This window comes from Oncorhynchus mykiss, chromosome 18, assembly GCF_057628025.1.
Source record: "Oncorhynchus mykiss isolate SJ-2025 chromosome 18, ASM5762802v1, whole genome shotgun sequence".
Taxonomy (NCBI): Eukaryota; Metazoa; Chordata; class Actinopteri; order Salmoniformes; family Salmonidae; genus Oncorhynchus; species Oncorhynchus mykiss.
In genome coordinates, this window is record NC_143039.1 from 50,296,419 (window position 1) to 50,311,178 (window position 14,760).

At 43.4% G+C, this 14,760-nt stretch overlaps 1 protein-coding gene across 3 annotated transcripts; it reads right to left on the minus strand.

Moving 5' to 3' along the window:
* Positions 1-152: 152 nt before the first annotated feature.
* On the minus strand, positions 153-8,790 carry LOC110496309 (uncharacterized). 3 transcript variants are annotated; one of them, XM_021572130.3, is made up of 5 exons: positions 8,017-8,790; positions 7,149-7,249; positions 3,737-3,892; positions 2,815-2,943; positions 153-2,630 (listed from the first exon to the last, which is right to left on the minus strand). In XM_021572130.3, exons 2-5 carry the CDS (start codon positions 7,226-7,228, stop codon positions 1,031-1,033), a joined length of 1,965 nt encoding a protein of 654 aa, XP_021427805.3. In that variant the 5' UTR covers positions 7,229-7,249; positions 8,017-8,790; the 3' UTR covers positions 153-1,030. The 3 variants fall into 3 exon arrangements, with proteins under 3 accessions (XP_021427805.3, XP_021427806.3, XP_090064852.1); XM_021572131.3 differs by having other exon boundaries at positions 153-2,627; positions 8,017-8,095; XM_090208726.1 differs by lacking the exon at positions 8,017-8,790 and having other exon boundaries at positions 7,149-7,337.
* Between the last annotated feature and the right edge of the window lie 5,970 nt (positions 8,791-14,760).

Genomic DNA, 14,760 nt, shown 5'->3' on the forward strand with positions numbered 1-14,760 from the left:
AATAAACTAACAGAAATGTCTTAAAATAACTAAATATCAATTCCAGCAACCCTTTGGCAGCCCCTGTAATACGGTATAAATGACATGCATGCCAAATGTAATCAGTTACATGAAATTTGTAAGCATGAACAAAGTCTTAAGGTTACAGATGGTGAAATGATTATACGTTTTATTTTATTAATACTGTAATAATTGTATGTACAGGCAATGACAAGTGTAACTGAGCGTGATTTACAATGTATTTTGTTAATTATGTGATGTATGCTTTGAAATGTTTTCAATTACACTTTGTATGCTCTACTACAGGGGTTCCCAAACGTTTTTACAAGGGGCCCCCTTCCCCCTTCCTGCATTGGGGAACATCAACCCTGCGCATGCGTGCACCATGTCTATTTTTATGGGCACAAGCACTGTTCATGACACAAATTGTTCACACCCCTCTTGTTGGCTTAGAGAACATTTCACATGTTTAAAGCACATTTTCTTGCAATTCTACACAGTTTGCCATGTCTAATGTTTATTCATGTGATATTTGAGTGACTCAAACATTACAACAGAATCTATAGGCTATAAAAACCTAGCTTAAAAAAAAAGAAAGTTAGCTGACATGGGCGAGTTGATTTCTAACAAGTTATAAATAGCTCTCTAATGTATGCAATGACTGACATGACAAGAGGAACTGATGATGCACTACCCAATTTTGAAATTGCACCTTGCGCCCTCCACCGACCTCTCAGCGCGCCCCCCAGTTTGGGAACCACTGCTCTACTACACAAGCCTGCGTGAAGTGAGTAAATGGAATGTTTTTGTATTTTTTTGGGTTGGGTTGCATTTTGGGCTAACAAGCTGGTAAGAATATGACTGACTGATTTGTCCTGCTAAATGGTTCTCTTGACTTTCCAACCTGATTTAAGTTATAAGTTAACATTTCACCATCTTCGCTGATGTATATAAAACAACAGTGTGCTGACACCTTTGCACTCTCTACATGAAGGCTTTCACCCTTTGGACCTTAAATATGATACAGCCATCAGTCAATAAACTCACTGCTAAGCTGGAGCTGAAACCCCTCCAAGTGTTCTTTCAACCGCTCCCTCACGTCACCGCTCACCACAGTAGTCCTGATATCTGAGTGGTGGCCTCCCTGTCCATCAGTGGGCAATATAACCCTCAGCCCTGTACCCCCACCCTCCAAGCACAGCCCCTTTTTCTCCTCCACCAAGTCTCTAGGAAATCCCAACTCTGACACTAATATGGTTTGTGCTCCCACCTCTTCTGCCTCTCCCTCCATCCCAACTGTGCCCTTCAGCCAATCTTCAGAGGGCACAGGCACTAAGAGCAGTTGGCCCTCCTGCATCCAGAACACCGGCTCCTCCAGCTGCTGCTGGCTGTCCACTGGCTCTGCTTCTATTGAGTTCAGTTCTGTGACGAGTAACCCTTGCTGGGAGGCTGGGCAAGGCTGCAGGAATTGAACCCGGCTGTGGGTATCCTGCAGTGCTGCTCTGCCTGAGGGCTGCATCTGCTGAAGGCCCACCGGTGATTGTGTTTGTAACAGGGGGATGGACAGCTGAGGGTTGCAGTGAAGTTCCACGCCAGCTTTCACCCCTTTCTCAGGTGGCAGCTCCACCATGACTACCTGCACATCTTCACCACTCTCAGATGCGCCACAGTGATAGTAGTAGCTTTCATAGCTTTCCTGTGGCGCTCCTGCATATGTTGTGGCCTCTCCAACCTTTCGAACTCGAGCCTTCTTTAGAATTCGTCTTCCTCTTCGACCATCTCTGTCCCCCTCATCAACCTGAGAGCTCCATGAGCCATCATCCATAGTTCCCTGTCCACCTTTCCTTATCTGAGAGCTTCCCCTGGACACTTTAACCCCATCGTCCTCTCGCCCTCTTCCACAGTAGAAGCAGTAACCCCCCTCCTCTTCCAACCCAGCTTTAGTCTCTGTAGTCTGGACCCGCCCACCCCAGTCAATCGGTTCCCCAGGTCCGTCTTCAAATAGCCCCAAGTCCTCTGGCACTCCATCCATCTCAGTCTCTTCTGGCTCTGCCAGGCTGGCACCTCCTGCCTTATCTCCATGTCCTCTCCTCTCCAACCCCTGAATTCGACCTCCCCTGCCCTTAGCTCCATCCCGGGAGCGAAGCAGGGTGTGTTTCAGACGATTCTCTCTGAGGCGCAGGAGCGCATGCCGCAGCCGGTTCTCCCTCCGCCTGGCCGCACTAAGCAGACGCAGGGACTTCTCCAGGCTGTCGATGGCCCTGTCGTAACGCTTCCGCCACACCAGGGGGCAATGCTGAGCATAGTTGTGTTCCTTGGGCAGGTAGAAGCCAGGAGGTGGGGGTAGGCGCAGCATGTATCGCGATGGGGAATGAGGACGGGGAGAGCATGGAGAGCCAGATGGGTCTCCGGGTGAAGAGCCTGATGGTTGTTGAGGGGAACCCTGTGGTGTTTCAACAGTCGGCACAGACGTTCCCTGGGGGGAAGGGAGGGGCTCTATCCGGTTATTAGGTTCCCCATTGGGTGTCTCAGAGCCCTGAACTTGTTCTCCACTAACTATATTTTTCACTTCAATTTCTTGTTGTGTGCCATTCTGGCTGTTTTGTTCCACTTTCAGAGAGCGGGACCTCCTTAAAAAAAGAATAGATGACATTTAACATGCATCCCAGCTCTGATCTACATGTACAATAGCGACTCATCGCTTCGATTCATAAAGTGTACGACTAAAATCAAATTGCACACTGTGCTACATGTACGTCCCATATATATGATAGACAATATAACAAATACATTTAATTTATTCAATTTTCTTACCTGGTCTGTAGGCTTATGACATTCTGTTTGCCCTTTCCTCTAGGAGTTTCTCCCCCTCCTCTTCCTCCTGGCTGCAGGACCATTTCGAAGACTGTGGGCAATGCATCGTCCTTGAGCCTTCGGTACCCACTGTGTAAAGTTAGAAGGTAAGATGGCGATCATTTAAAATGCTGGCAGTTATCCTTGATGCACTGTTACATACTGTATATTTTCATACACATGACCAGAAGTATGTGGACACTTGCTCGTTGAACATCTCATTCCAAAATAGTGTCCATTAATATGGAGTTGGTCCCCCATTTGCTGTTCTAACAGCCTCCACACTTCTGGGAAGGCTTTACACTAGATTTTGGAATATTGCTGCGGAGACTTTCTTCCATTCAGTCACAAGAGCATTAGTGAGGTCGGGCACTGATGTTAGGCGATTAGGCTCTGTGCAGGCCAGGCAAGTTCTTCCACACTGATCTCGACAAACCATTTCTGTATGGACCTCGCTTTCTACACGGGGGCATTGCCATGCTGACCCAAACTGACCCAAACTGACCCAAACTGTTGCCACAAAGTTGGAAAAACAGAATCATCTAGAATGTCACTATGCTGTAGCCTTAAGATTTCCCTTAACTGGAACTAAGGGACCTAGCACAAACCATGTAAAACAGCCCCAGACCATTATTTATCCTCCACCAAACTTTACAGTTAGCACTATGCATTGGGGAAGGTAGCGTTCTCCTGGCATCCAACAAAACCAGATTCATCTGTCGGACTGCCAAGATGGTGAAGCGTGTTTCAGCACTCCAGAGAAAGCGTTTCCACTGCTCCAGAGTCCAATGGCGGTGAGCTTTACACCACTCCAGCCAATGCTTGACATTGTGCATGTTGATCTTAGGCTTGCCCTCTATCAGTTAGAAGAGACACTACATACCTGACACCTGAGAGTTCAAAACTCTCTGGGGTGAAGTGCTTGGAGCAGAAATAGATGAAGTTGCTCTGGGGGTCCCATGGCCCCTGGCCTTGTGGGCCCTTGCGGTGCGAGTTGATGATCCATAGGTCCCGGCGTGGTGTTCCACGCTTTGGCAACCTGGCAACCACAGGAACTTAATGAAGACTTGCAATAATGTATTAGTCTGCCATGCACATGGTTAAGTAGAAGGTCTGCGTTCATTTAAAAATCTTCTGTATATATGACAAATGTTCAGGGTTTGGAGTTTCTAAACAGTGAGTTGGTGATGATTGCCAGTTCATACCTGAACACAACTTTTCTGCCGTAGTAGGCTACTGCTTTACAGCGCATTCATAAAGTATTCAGACTCCTTGACTTTGTTACATTTTGACATTACAGCCTTCTAAAATTGATAAAAAATTTTTTATCAATCTACACACAATACCCCATAATGACAAAGAAAAAAACAGGTTTAGACATTTTTGCAAATGTATTAAAAATAAAATAAACTGAAATATCCTGAGTTGTCTTGGCTGTGTGCTTAGGGTCATTGTCCTGTTGGAAGGTGAACCTTCGCCACAGGCTGAGGTCCTGAGTGCTCTGGAGCAGGTTTTCATCAAGGATTTCTGTACTTTGCTCTGTTCATCTTTGCCTCGATACTGACTCGCCTCCCAGTCCCTGCCGCTGAAAAACATCCCTACAGCATGATGCTGCCAGCACCTTGCTTCACCGTAGGAATGGTGCCAGGTTTCCTCCAGACGTGAGGCTTGGCATTCAGGCCAAAGAGTTCCATCTTGGTTTCATCAGACCATGACTCCAGACGGGCTGTCATGTGCCTTTTTACTGAGGAATGGCTTCTGTTTGGCCACTTTACCATAAAGGCCTGATTGGTGGAGTGCTGCAGAGATGGTTGTCATTCTGGAAGGTTCTCCCATCTCCACAGAGGAACTCTAGAGCTCTGTCAGTGACCATCGGGTTCTTGGTCACCTCCCTGACCAAGGCCCTTCTCCCCTGAGTGCTCAGTTTGGCCGGGCGGCCAGCTCTAAGAATAGTCTTGGTGGTTCCAAACTTCTTCCATTTAAGAATGATGGAGGCAACGGTGTTCTTGGGCACCTTCAATGCTGCAGACATTTTTGGTACCCTTCCCCAGATCTGTGCCTCGACACAATCGGAGCTCTACGGACAATTCCTTCGACCTCCAAGGCTTGGTTTTTGCTCTGACATGCACTGTCAACTGTGGGACCTTATATAGACAGGTGTGTGCCTTTCCAAATCATGTCCAATCAATTGATTTTACCACAGGTGGACTCCAATCAAGTTGTAGAAACATCAAGGATGATTCATGGAAACTGGATGTACCCGAGCTCCATTCCGAGGCTCATAGCAAAGGGTCTGAATACTTGTAAATGTTATGTTTTTTTAAATACATTTTGAAGAAACATTTGCAAAAAGGGAAGGGGTCTGAATACTTTCCAAACACACTGTACAAGTCACAGGGCTATATTTGAACAAATCTAACACAATGGTAAATCATAATTGTTCCCTGTGGGCGTATAATACAGACAAGGTATCTATGGTAGACTATGGAGGGTTTGATGCACATCCAAACTTTTCAAAGGGGCTGGATAAAGATCCAATATAAAGAAAGAGGGAATGGCCACTCACATTTGCGAGCATTATAACAGTAATTTTATTTGTATTAATGTTTTATAAACATCATGGAACCATCTTACAGATCATATTTGCACTTATCCAGAAATAGCATTACAATCGAGCCATGTACATTCACACCATAAACTGTGAATCTTTCTAATAAGTTACTCTTTTAATTTGACTAAAATCCTGTTATTTCTAAATAGGATCGGTCATAAAAATTATTAATTGCTTCTCTCGTTCCAAGGCACTCTATGCACTCGCAGACCTAAATATCTTTACGCAGAACATTCGCACGTCTATACAAAATAATAGGCTCCTGTCAATTGTATCGTTGCCTATGTGCGAGGCAGATTCTTAAAAAAAAAAAAAGAGTGGCATTATAGGACTGAATAGTTTGGACTGGAGCGCGTCTTTGGTAATCCGACAAGGGGCACTCTTTGAAAATGGGGACGAACAAGCATGTGAATTGTGTGAATTGTAAACAATGAAAAAGCACGAGGGCAAAAACCTCCATAATATCTCAAATATTAAGGTAGACCATTTAAAACCCTTTATTCATAGACTACTTGGCCAGGATAAAAAGACACCTGTGCGATGCTGTTAAACCAGCATTCAAGTGGAGGGTAGGCTATGCTTGGCTTTTAATCAAATTAAACTAAATGGGGGGGGGGGGGGACCATTAGTTGGTTTCTAAATACAAGCCTATGAAAAACACCAGTACAAAATAAACTTCTCATTCCATGGGCACTGTGTATCATGGATAGGATACGCTACCACTCGCAAAATACATGCCATTATTAACTGCGTTACTGTTACCTTTTTGTGGGTCTTAAAACTTCCCATTAGTGCTGCATGGAATTTTCACTTTTGCGCTTGTTTTTAAGGACACACCTCAAATACTGCCGTATCTGCCACATCAGCGCAAGCGAGCTGACATTATACAGTGGCTTGCAAAAGTATTCACCCCCTGGGCATTTTTCATATTTTGTTGCCTTACAACCTGGAATTAAAAATGATATTTGGGACGGGGGGGGGGTGTATAATTTGTTTTACACATTTGAGCCAGTGGATTACCACTTTGAAGATGCAAAATATTTTGTGTGAAACAAACAAGCAATAAGACAAAACAATTGAGCGTGCATAACTATTCAACCCCCCCGAAGTCAATACTTTGTAGAACCACCTTTTGCAGCAATTAGAGCTGCCAGTCTCTTGGGGTACGTCTCTAAGCTTGGCACATCTAGCCACTAGACTTTTTGCCCATTATTCAAGGCAAAACTGCTCCAGATCCTTCAAGTTGGATGGGTTCCGCTGGTGTACAGCAATATTTAAGTCATACCACAGATTCTCATTTGGATTGAGGTCTGAGCTTTGACTAGGCTATTCCGTGACATTTAAATGTTTCCCCGTAAACCACTCGACTAACCACTCGACTGTTGCTTTAGCAGTATGTCCTGCTCGAAGGTGAACCTCCGTCCCAATCTCAAATCTCTGGAAGACTGAAACAGGTTTCCCTCAAGAATTGCCCTGTATTTAACACCATCCATCATTCCTTCAATTCTGACCAGTTTCCTAAATTGCCAAACCTGGTGTTAGGGCTTGAAAATGCCAGTGCGACAATTTTTACATGACAAAATTGCAAACTAACGTGCGTTTGACACTTGCGCCTCCTTAGCGCCAGACGAAAATAGAGGCCATCGTCTTAATGCTTAGGTAAAATTATATTGGATCCACTTACCTGTGAAAGGTAATGCCAGCCTTACGATTTTCCCTGGTGTCACGGGATTTGCATCCACCTGCAGAGCAATGTCTAGGCATCTGAGCAGGATAGCTGGCAAGCTGAGGGGGAAAACATGTGTTATTATAGCCATCTATAGATAAACCATTCTCTGACATACCCTACACATGAACTTATATGGTAACTAATTCGTTTGAATAAAATAATTTATTTAAGGGTTAATTAAATAAATTAATAACATGAAACATACTGATTATTTGACAATGAAGGTACCTATGCTGTAGTCAAATTCCCAAATACTAAACCGTGTGCATTAATTCGTTATTATGGTCCATATCCATTTACATTTGTGCTTGCTGCAATAAATAAGAGTAGGTGCACTCGATTTAAGTCACAGCCCGATGTGCCAGCCGATGGAATGGTCCCAAACATTTACACCACGCCCACCCGGCTAGCCTTCCAAGCTAAATCGAGCACAACTTATCACAGTCAAACTCGCACAATTTGCCTTGCCTGTCCAGGGAAGGAAAGCGCTTGTTTCATCATAAAAATATGACACGATTAATGACCCAGGAGATCTTTAGGTTGTTAACTATTCTTAGCAAGCAAACATTGCATGTTATTTTTCACAGTGGCAATATCATCGCCCCAAAACACATTCATTTCAAGCAGCAAGACTGTTAGCTAGCTAACGTACAGAAGTTGTAAGCCAGCAAGCTAGCTAACGACTGGCTAGCTCAGAAACGACTGTGGTTGAAGCTGACCGCCGTCAATGCTGTCCATATTTCAACAACAGTTTGACTATTAACACATATAGTATACCGTTATGCAGTTTATATTTGTAAAAGTTAATTATTTAAAGAATTACCTTAGCACTCAATCTTTCGACCTCACCAAGATGTCCGTCTTGCCCTTCCTCCCCTGCGACGACGACTAGTCTACCATAAATCCCGCCTCCTTTCTATCTAGCCAATGAATGTATGTAGGTAGTAGGCGAGGTAGTTTGCGTTTGTTAATATCCAATCAAATTGTTTTTAAAGACCTGTTGCTGGTTTTGCTCAATGTTCGAACCTGACAGTTTTTAGTAAAAACGGTGCCGGGTCAGAAGCGTATCTACCTTTTCAGACAGTATAATTCTATGGAACGCAGTTTGGGTCTTTGCGTGTCAAAAAATAAATACACATTTAATTTGACACGTCAAATAGAATGTTGTGTGTGCTGAATTTGCATGTACAAGCCAAGCGCCACCATTATGATCACTGCTGTGCAATACTGCTTTGGTAATAAGGTATTATTCGTTCGACTGAAAGGGAAAACGTCTGTGTGAGCATTTGAAATTAGATCAGAATCAAACGAGCAGGATAAACAATGTTTACAAATATATTTGATACAGGCGTTATTAGCAACTTATGGGGTAGCTAGCTTTAGCTTGGTACATAGCTAGCACAAATGAAACCAGCTTGAAAACAATGACCAGTTGAAATTGCAGTAATTTAGGAATCCATGTGAGCAAGTATTAGCTAGGTAGCCGCTTGTTGTTCTCCTATTGAAACAACTAGCTAGCCAGCTACTCTGTTTGTTGCCCAAAGCTAACGTTATAAGCATCCAGCTAGCTTCATCTGTCTGGTATGCTTGACCGGACGGGGTTATGTGTTGTGAAGCTAGCCACAATAAGGATTAGCCACGAAGTGGAATTTGCGTTTGGCCTTTCGTAGCTCCTATTGCGGGACTTTGACTGTGGGAAATCACCTCCCCAGTTAGCCTATTGTGCGTATTGACATTCATGTTGCACTAAGGATTGGGTATCAGTCTACTAGGGGTGGCAGGTAAGTTAGCCTAGTGGTTAGAGTGTTGGGCCAGTAACCGAAAGGTTGCTGGATTGAATTCCCGAGCTAACAAGGTAAAAATCTGTTCTGTCCCTGAACAAGGCAGTTGCCCGGTAGGCTGTCATTGAAATAAGAATTTGTTCTTAACTGACTTGCCGAGTTAAATAAAATAAAGAATTAAATACTTAGCACCCAAATGCCTTTCCCAAAGTCCTCAATAGTTATCAGGCTCCAAAACATCCACGTTGTAATTTTTATTCTCTGGAATAGTACAATAAATGTGTCTCAATTCACAGTGGTTTCAGAGTCCCGCAATAAGAGCTACGACGCTAATGTTCTCTGGCTGTCACTGAGTAGACTGATACCCCATGTCATTGATCCAAAATCAATGTGCAACTCTGTGCTGTTGTTTGTGTCGCACTGCTTTGCTCTATCTTGGCCAGGTCGCAGTTGTAAATGAGAACTTGTTCTCAACTAGTTTACCTGGTTAAATAAAATACAAATGCAATTCTAAAGTCTAATATATCAAGTTAATTAAAACAGATTCTTGTCAAATAAACAAATTGTATTTTGTTGAATTTATACAGGAATATTCCAACCTCGTTTAGCATGGTCTATTCCATTATGGCATGATTCCACTATTTGTATTAATTTCCATCACTTTCAATGAGATACTTGTACTTTGAAGGCGAACAGCAAATTCCACTTTTGTGGTTAATCCTTATTGTGGCTAGCTTCACATAGGTAATAACCCTATAACAAGGGTTATTAGGGTTATTTTAGATAACTAGGTCGGACCCACCTATCTAGCTAGTTATCATCTAAAATAACCCTAATTTATAAGACAGTTCTTACTTGATTAATGGTGGTCGGACCCACCTATGTGAAGCTAGCCACAATAAGGATTAGCCACAAAAGTGGAATTAGCAGTTTGCCTTAAAAAAAGTATCTCAATGAAAGTCATACAAATAATACAAATAGTGGAATCATGCCATAATGGAATAGATCATGCTAAACCAAGTTGGAATGTTCTTATATAAATAAGACAAAAGCATATACCTAACCTTAATAAAAACAAATAATATTTGGTACTCTAGGGAGTGTCTTGGAATTTATAAGAAATTACATTTATGAGTAAAATGGGTAACACTTTACAATATGGTTTAATTTGTAAATGGTTTCTAAACCGTTTGTAATGACGTTAATAATGGTTATTTAATCATTTGTAAATGCATTATAAACCATTATTAAATGAGTTATAAAACATTGGTCAAAATAGTGAGCTAGCCAGTCAGTGCTTGCTAAATAGTGAGCCACTATTTACCTGCAGCTATTAATAATTTATAAATGCACATAATATTGAACCTGTATGTACACTACCGTTCAAAAGTTTGGGGCCACTTAGAAATGTCTTTGTTTTTGAAAGAAATGCAAATTGTTGGGCCATTAAATAACATCAAATTGATCAGAGATACAGTGTAGACATTGTTAATGTTGTAAATGACTATTGTAGCTCGAAACGGCAGATTTTTTTTATGCAATATCTACATAGGCGTACAGAGGCCCATTATCAGCAACCATCACTCCTGTGTTCCAATGGCACGTTGTGTTAGCTAATCCAAGTTGATCATTTTAAAAGGCTAATTGATCATTAGAAAACCATTTTGCAATTATGTTAGCACAGCTGAAAACTGTTGTTCTGATTAAAGAAGCAATACAACTGGCCTTTAGACTAGCTGAGTATCTGGAGCATCAGCATTTGTGGGTTTGAGTACAGGCTCAAAATGTCCAGAAACAAATAACTTTCTTCTGAAACTCGTCAGTCTATTCTTGTTCTGAGAAATGGAGGCTATTCCATTCAAGAAACTGAAGATCTGGTACAATGCTGTGTACTACTCCCTTCACAGAACAGCGCAAACGGGCTCTAACCAGAATAGAAAGAGGAGTGGAAGGCCCCGGTGCACAACTGAGCAAAATAATAGTTACATTAGAGTGTCTAGTTTGAGAAACAGACGCCTCACAAGTCCTCAATTGGCAGCTTAATTAAATAGTACCCGCAAAACACCAGTCTCAACCCTCAACAGTGAAGAGGTGACTCCGGGATGCTGACCTTCTAGGCAGAGTTGAAAAGAAAATAAAAAACATATCTCAGACTGGCCAATAAAAATAAAAGATTAAGATGGGCAAAATAACACAGACACTAGACAGAGGAAGATTGTAAAAAAATGTTAGGGACAGACAAATATAAGTTTGAGGTGTTTGGATCACAAAGAAGAACATTCGTGAGCCGCAGAAAAAATGAAAATATGCTGGAGGAGTGCTTGACGCCGTCTGTCAAGCATGGTGGAGGCAATGTGATGATCTGGGAGTGCTTTAGTGGCGGTAAAGTGGGAGATTTGTACAGGGTAAAAGGGATCTTGAAGAAGGAAGGCTATCACTCCATTTTGCAACGCCATGCCATACCCTGTAGACGGCACTTAATTGGAGCCAATTTCCTCCAATTTCCTCCTACAACAGGACAATGACCCAAAGCACAGCTCAGGCACTGTGATTTTATAGATGACATCACCAAAGTCGAGGATCGGTAGGATGGTCAGTTTTACGAGGGTATGTTTGGCAGCATGAGTGAAGGATGCTTTGTTGTTATATAGGAAGCCGAATATATTTAATTTTAGATTGGAGATGCTTAATGTGAGTCTGGAAGGAAAGTTTACAGTCTAACCAGACACCTAGGTATTTGTAGTTGTCCACATATTCTAAGTCAGGACCGTCCAGAGTAGTGATGCTGGACGGGCCAGCAGGTGCGGGCAGTGATCGGTTGAATAGCATGCAATTAGTTTTACTTGCGTTTAAGAGCAGTTGGAGGCCACGGAAGGAGAGTTGTATGGCATTGAAGCTCGTCTGGAGGTTAGTTAACACAGTGTCCAAAGAGGGGCCAGAAGTATACAAAATGGTGTTGTCTGCATAGAGGTGTATCAGAGAATCACCAGCAACAAGAGCAACCTCATTGTTGTATACAGAGAAGATAGTCGGCCCGAGGATTGAACCCTGTGGCACCCCCATAGAGACTGCCAGAGGGCTGGACAACAGGCCCTCCGATTTGACACAATGAACTCTGTCTGAGAAGTAGTTGGTAAACCAGGCGAGGCAATCATTTGAGAAACCAAGGCTGTCGAGTCTGCCAATAAGAATGTGGTGATTGACAGAGTCGAAAGCCTTGGCCAGGTCGATGAATACGGCTGCACAGTAATGTCTCTTATCGGTGGCGGTTATGATGTCGTTTAGAACCTTGCGCGTGGCTGAGGTGCACCCATGACCAGCTCTGAAACCAGATTGCAGATCGGAGAAGGTACGGTGGGATTCGAAATGGTCGGTAATCTGTTTGTTAACTTGGCTTTCGAAGACCTTAGAAAGACAGGGTAGGATAGATATAGGTCTGTAGCAGTTTGGGTCTAGAGTGTCACCCCCTTTGAAGAGGGGGATGACCGCGGCAGCTTTCCAATCTTTGGGAATCTCAGACGATACAAAAAAGAGGTTGAACAGGCTAGTAATAGGGGTTGCAACAATTTCAGCAGATCATTTTAGAAAGAGAGGGTCCAGATTGTCTAGCCTGGCTGATTTGTAGGGGTCCAGATTTTGCAGCTCCTTCAGAACATCAGCTATCTGGATTTGGGTGAAGGAGAAATGGTGGGGGCTTTGGCGGATTGCTGTGGAGGGTGCCGGGCAGTAGACCGGGTTAGGGGTAGCCAGGTGGAAAGCATGGCCAGCCGTAGAGAAATGCTTATTGAAATTCTCAATTATAGTGGATTTATCGGTGGTGACAGTGTTTCCTAGCCTCAGAGCAGTGGGCAGCTGGGAGGAGGTGCTCTTATTCTCCATGGACTTTACAGTGTCCCAGAACTTTTTTGAGTTAGTACTACAGGATGCACATTTCTGTTTGAAAAAGCTAGCCTAAAGCTAGCCTTAGCTTTCCTAACTGCCTGAGTATATGTGTTCCTAAATTCCTTGAAAAGTTGCATATCACGGGGGCTATTTGATGCTAATGCAGAACGCCACAGGATGTTTTTTGTACTGGTCAAGAGCAGACAGGTCTGGAGTGAACCAAGGACTATATCTATTCCTAGTTCTACATTTTTTGAACGAGGCATGCTTATTTAAGATGGTTAGGAAGGCACTTTTAAAGAATAGCCAGGCATCATCTACTGACGGGATGAGGTCAATGTCATTCCAGGATACCCCGAACAGGTCGATTAGAAACGCCTGCTCGCAGAAGTGTTTTAGGGAGCGTTTGACAGTGATGAGGGGTGGTCGTTTGGTCGCAGGCAATGAGGCAGTGATCGCTGAGATCTTGATTGAAAACAGCAGAGTATTTGGAGGGCGAGTTAGTTAGGATGACATCAAATCAAATCAAATGTATTTATATAGCCCTTCGTACATCAGCTGATATCGCAAAGTGCTGTACAGAAACCCAGCCTAAAACCCCAAACAGCAAGCAATGCAGGTGTAGAAGCACGGTGGTTAGGAAAAACTCCCTAGAAAGGCCAAAACCTAGGAAGAAACCTAGAGAGGAACCAGGCTATGTGGGGTGGCCAGTCCTCTTCTGGCTGTGCCGGGTGGAGATTATAACAGAACATGGCCAAGATGTTCAAATGTTCATAAATGACCAGCATGGTCCAATAATAATAAGGCAGAACAGTTGAAACTGGAGCAGCAGCACGGCCAGGTGGACTGGGGACAGCAAGGAGTCATCATGTCAGGTAGTCCTGAGGCATGGTACTTGGGCTCAGGTCCTCCAAGAGAGAGAAAGAAAGAGAGAATTAGAGAGAGCACACTTAAATTCACACAGGACACCGAATAGGACAGGAGAAGTACTCCAGATATAACAAACTGACCCTAGCCCCCCGACACATAAACTACTGTTTACATCTATGAGGGTGCCCGTGTTTATGGATTTGTACCTGGTAGGTTAATTGATAATTTGTGTGAGATTGATGGCATCAAGCTTGGATTGTAGGATGGCCGGGGTGTTAAGCATGTACCAGTTTAGGTCACCTAGTTGCACGAGCTCAGAAGATAGATGGGGGGCAATCAATTCACATATGGTATCGAGGGCACAGCTGGGGGCAGAGGGAGGTCTATAGCAAGCGGCAACAGGGAGAGACTTGTTTCTGGAAAGGTGAATTTTTAGAAGTAGAAGCTCAAATTGTTTGGGTAGAGACTTGGATAGCCTGCAGAGTTCTGTATTACTATCTTTGCAGTAGATTGCAACACCGCCCCCTTTGGCAGTTCTATCTTGGCGGAAAATGTTATGGTTAGCAATGGAGATTTCAGGGTTTTTGGTGGTTTTCCTAAACCAGGATTCAGACACGGTTAAGACATCCGGGTTGGCAGAGTATGCTTAAGCAGTGAATAAAACAAACTTTAGGAGTAGGCTTCTAATGTTAACATGCATGAAACCAAGGCTTTTACGGTTACAGAAGTCAACAAATGAGAGCACCTGGGGAGTGGGAGTGGAGCTAGGCACTGCAGGACCTGGATTAACCTCTACATCACCAGAGGAACAGAGAGGATAAGGGTACGGCTAAATGCTATACGAACTGGCCGTCTAGCACGTTCGGAACAGAGAGTAAAAGGAGCTGGTTTCTGGGCACGATAGCATAGATTCAAGGCATAGTGTACAGACAAAGGTAAGGTAGGATGTGAGTACATTGGAGGTAAACCTAGGCATTGAGTAATGATGAGAGAGATATAGTCTCTAGAGACGTTTAAACAAGGTGATGTCATCG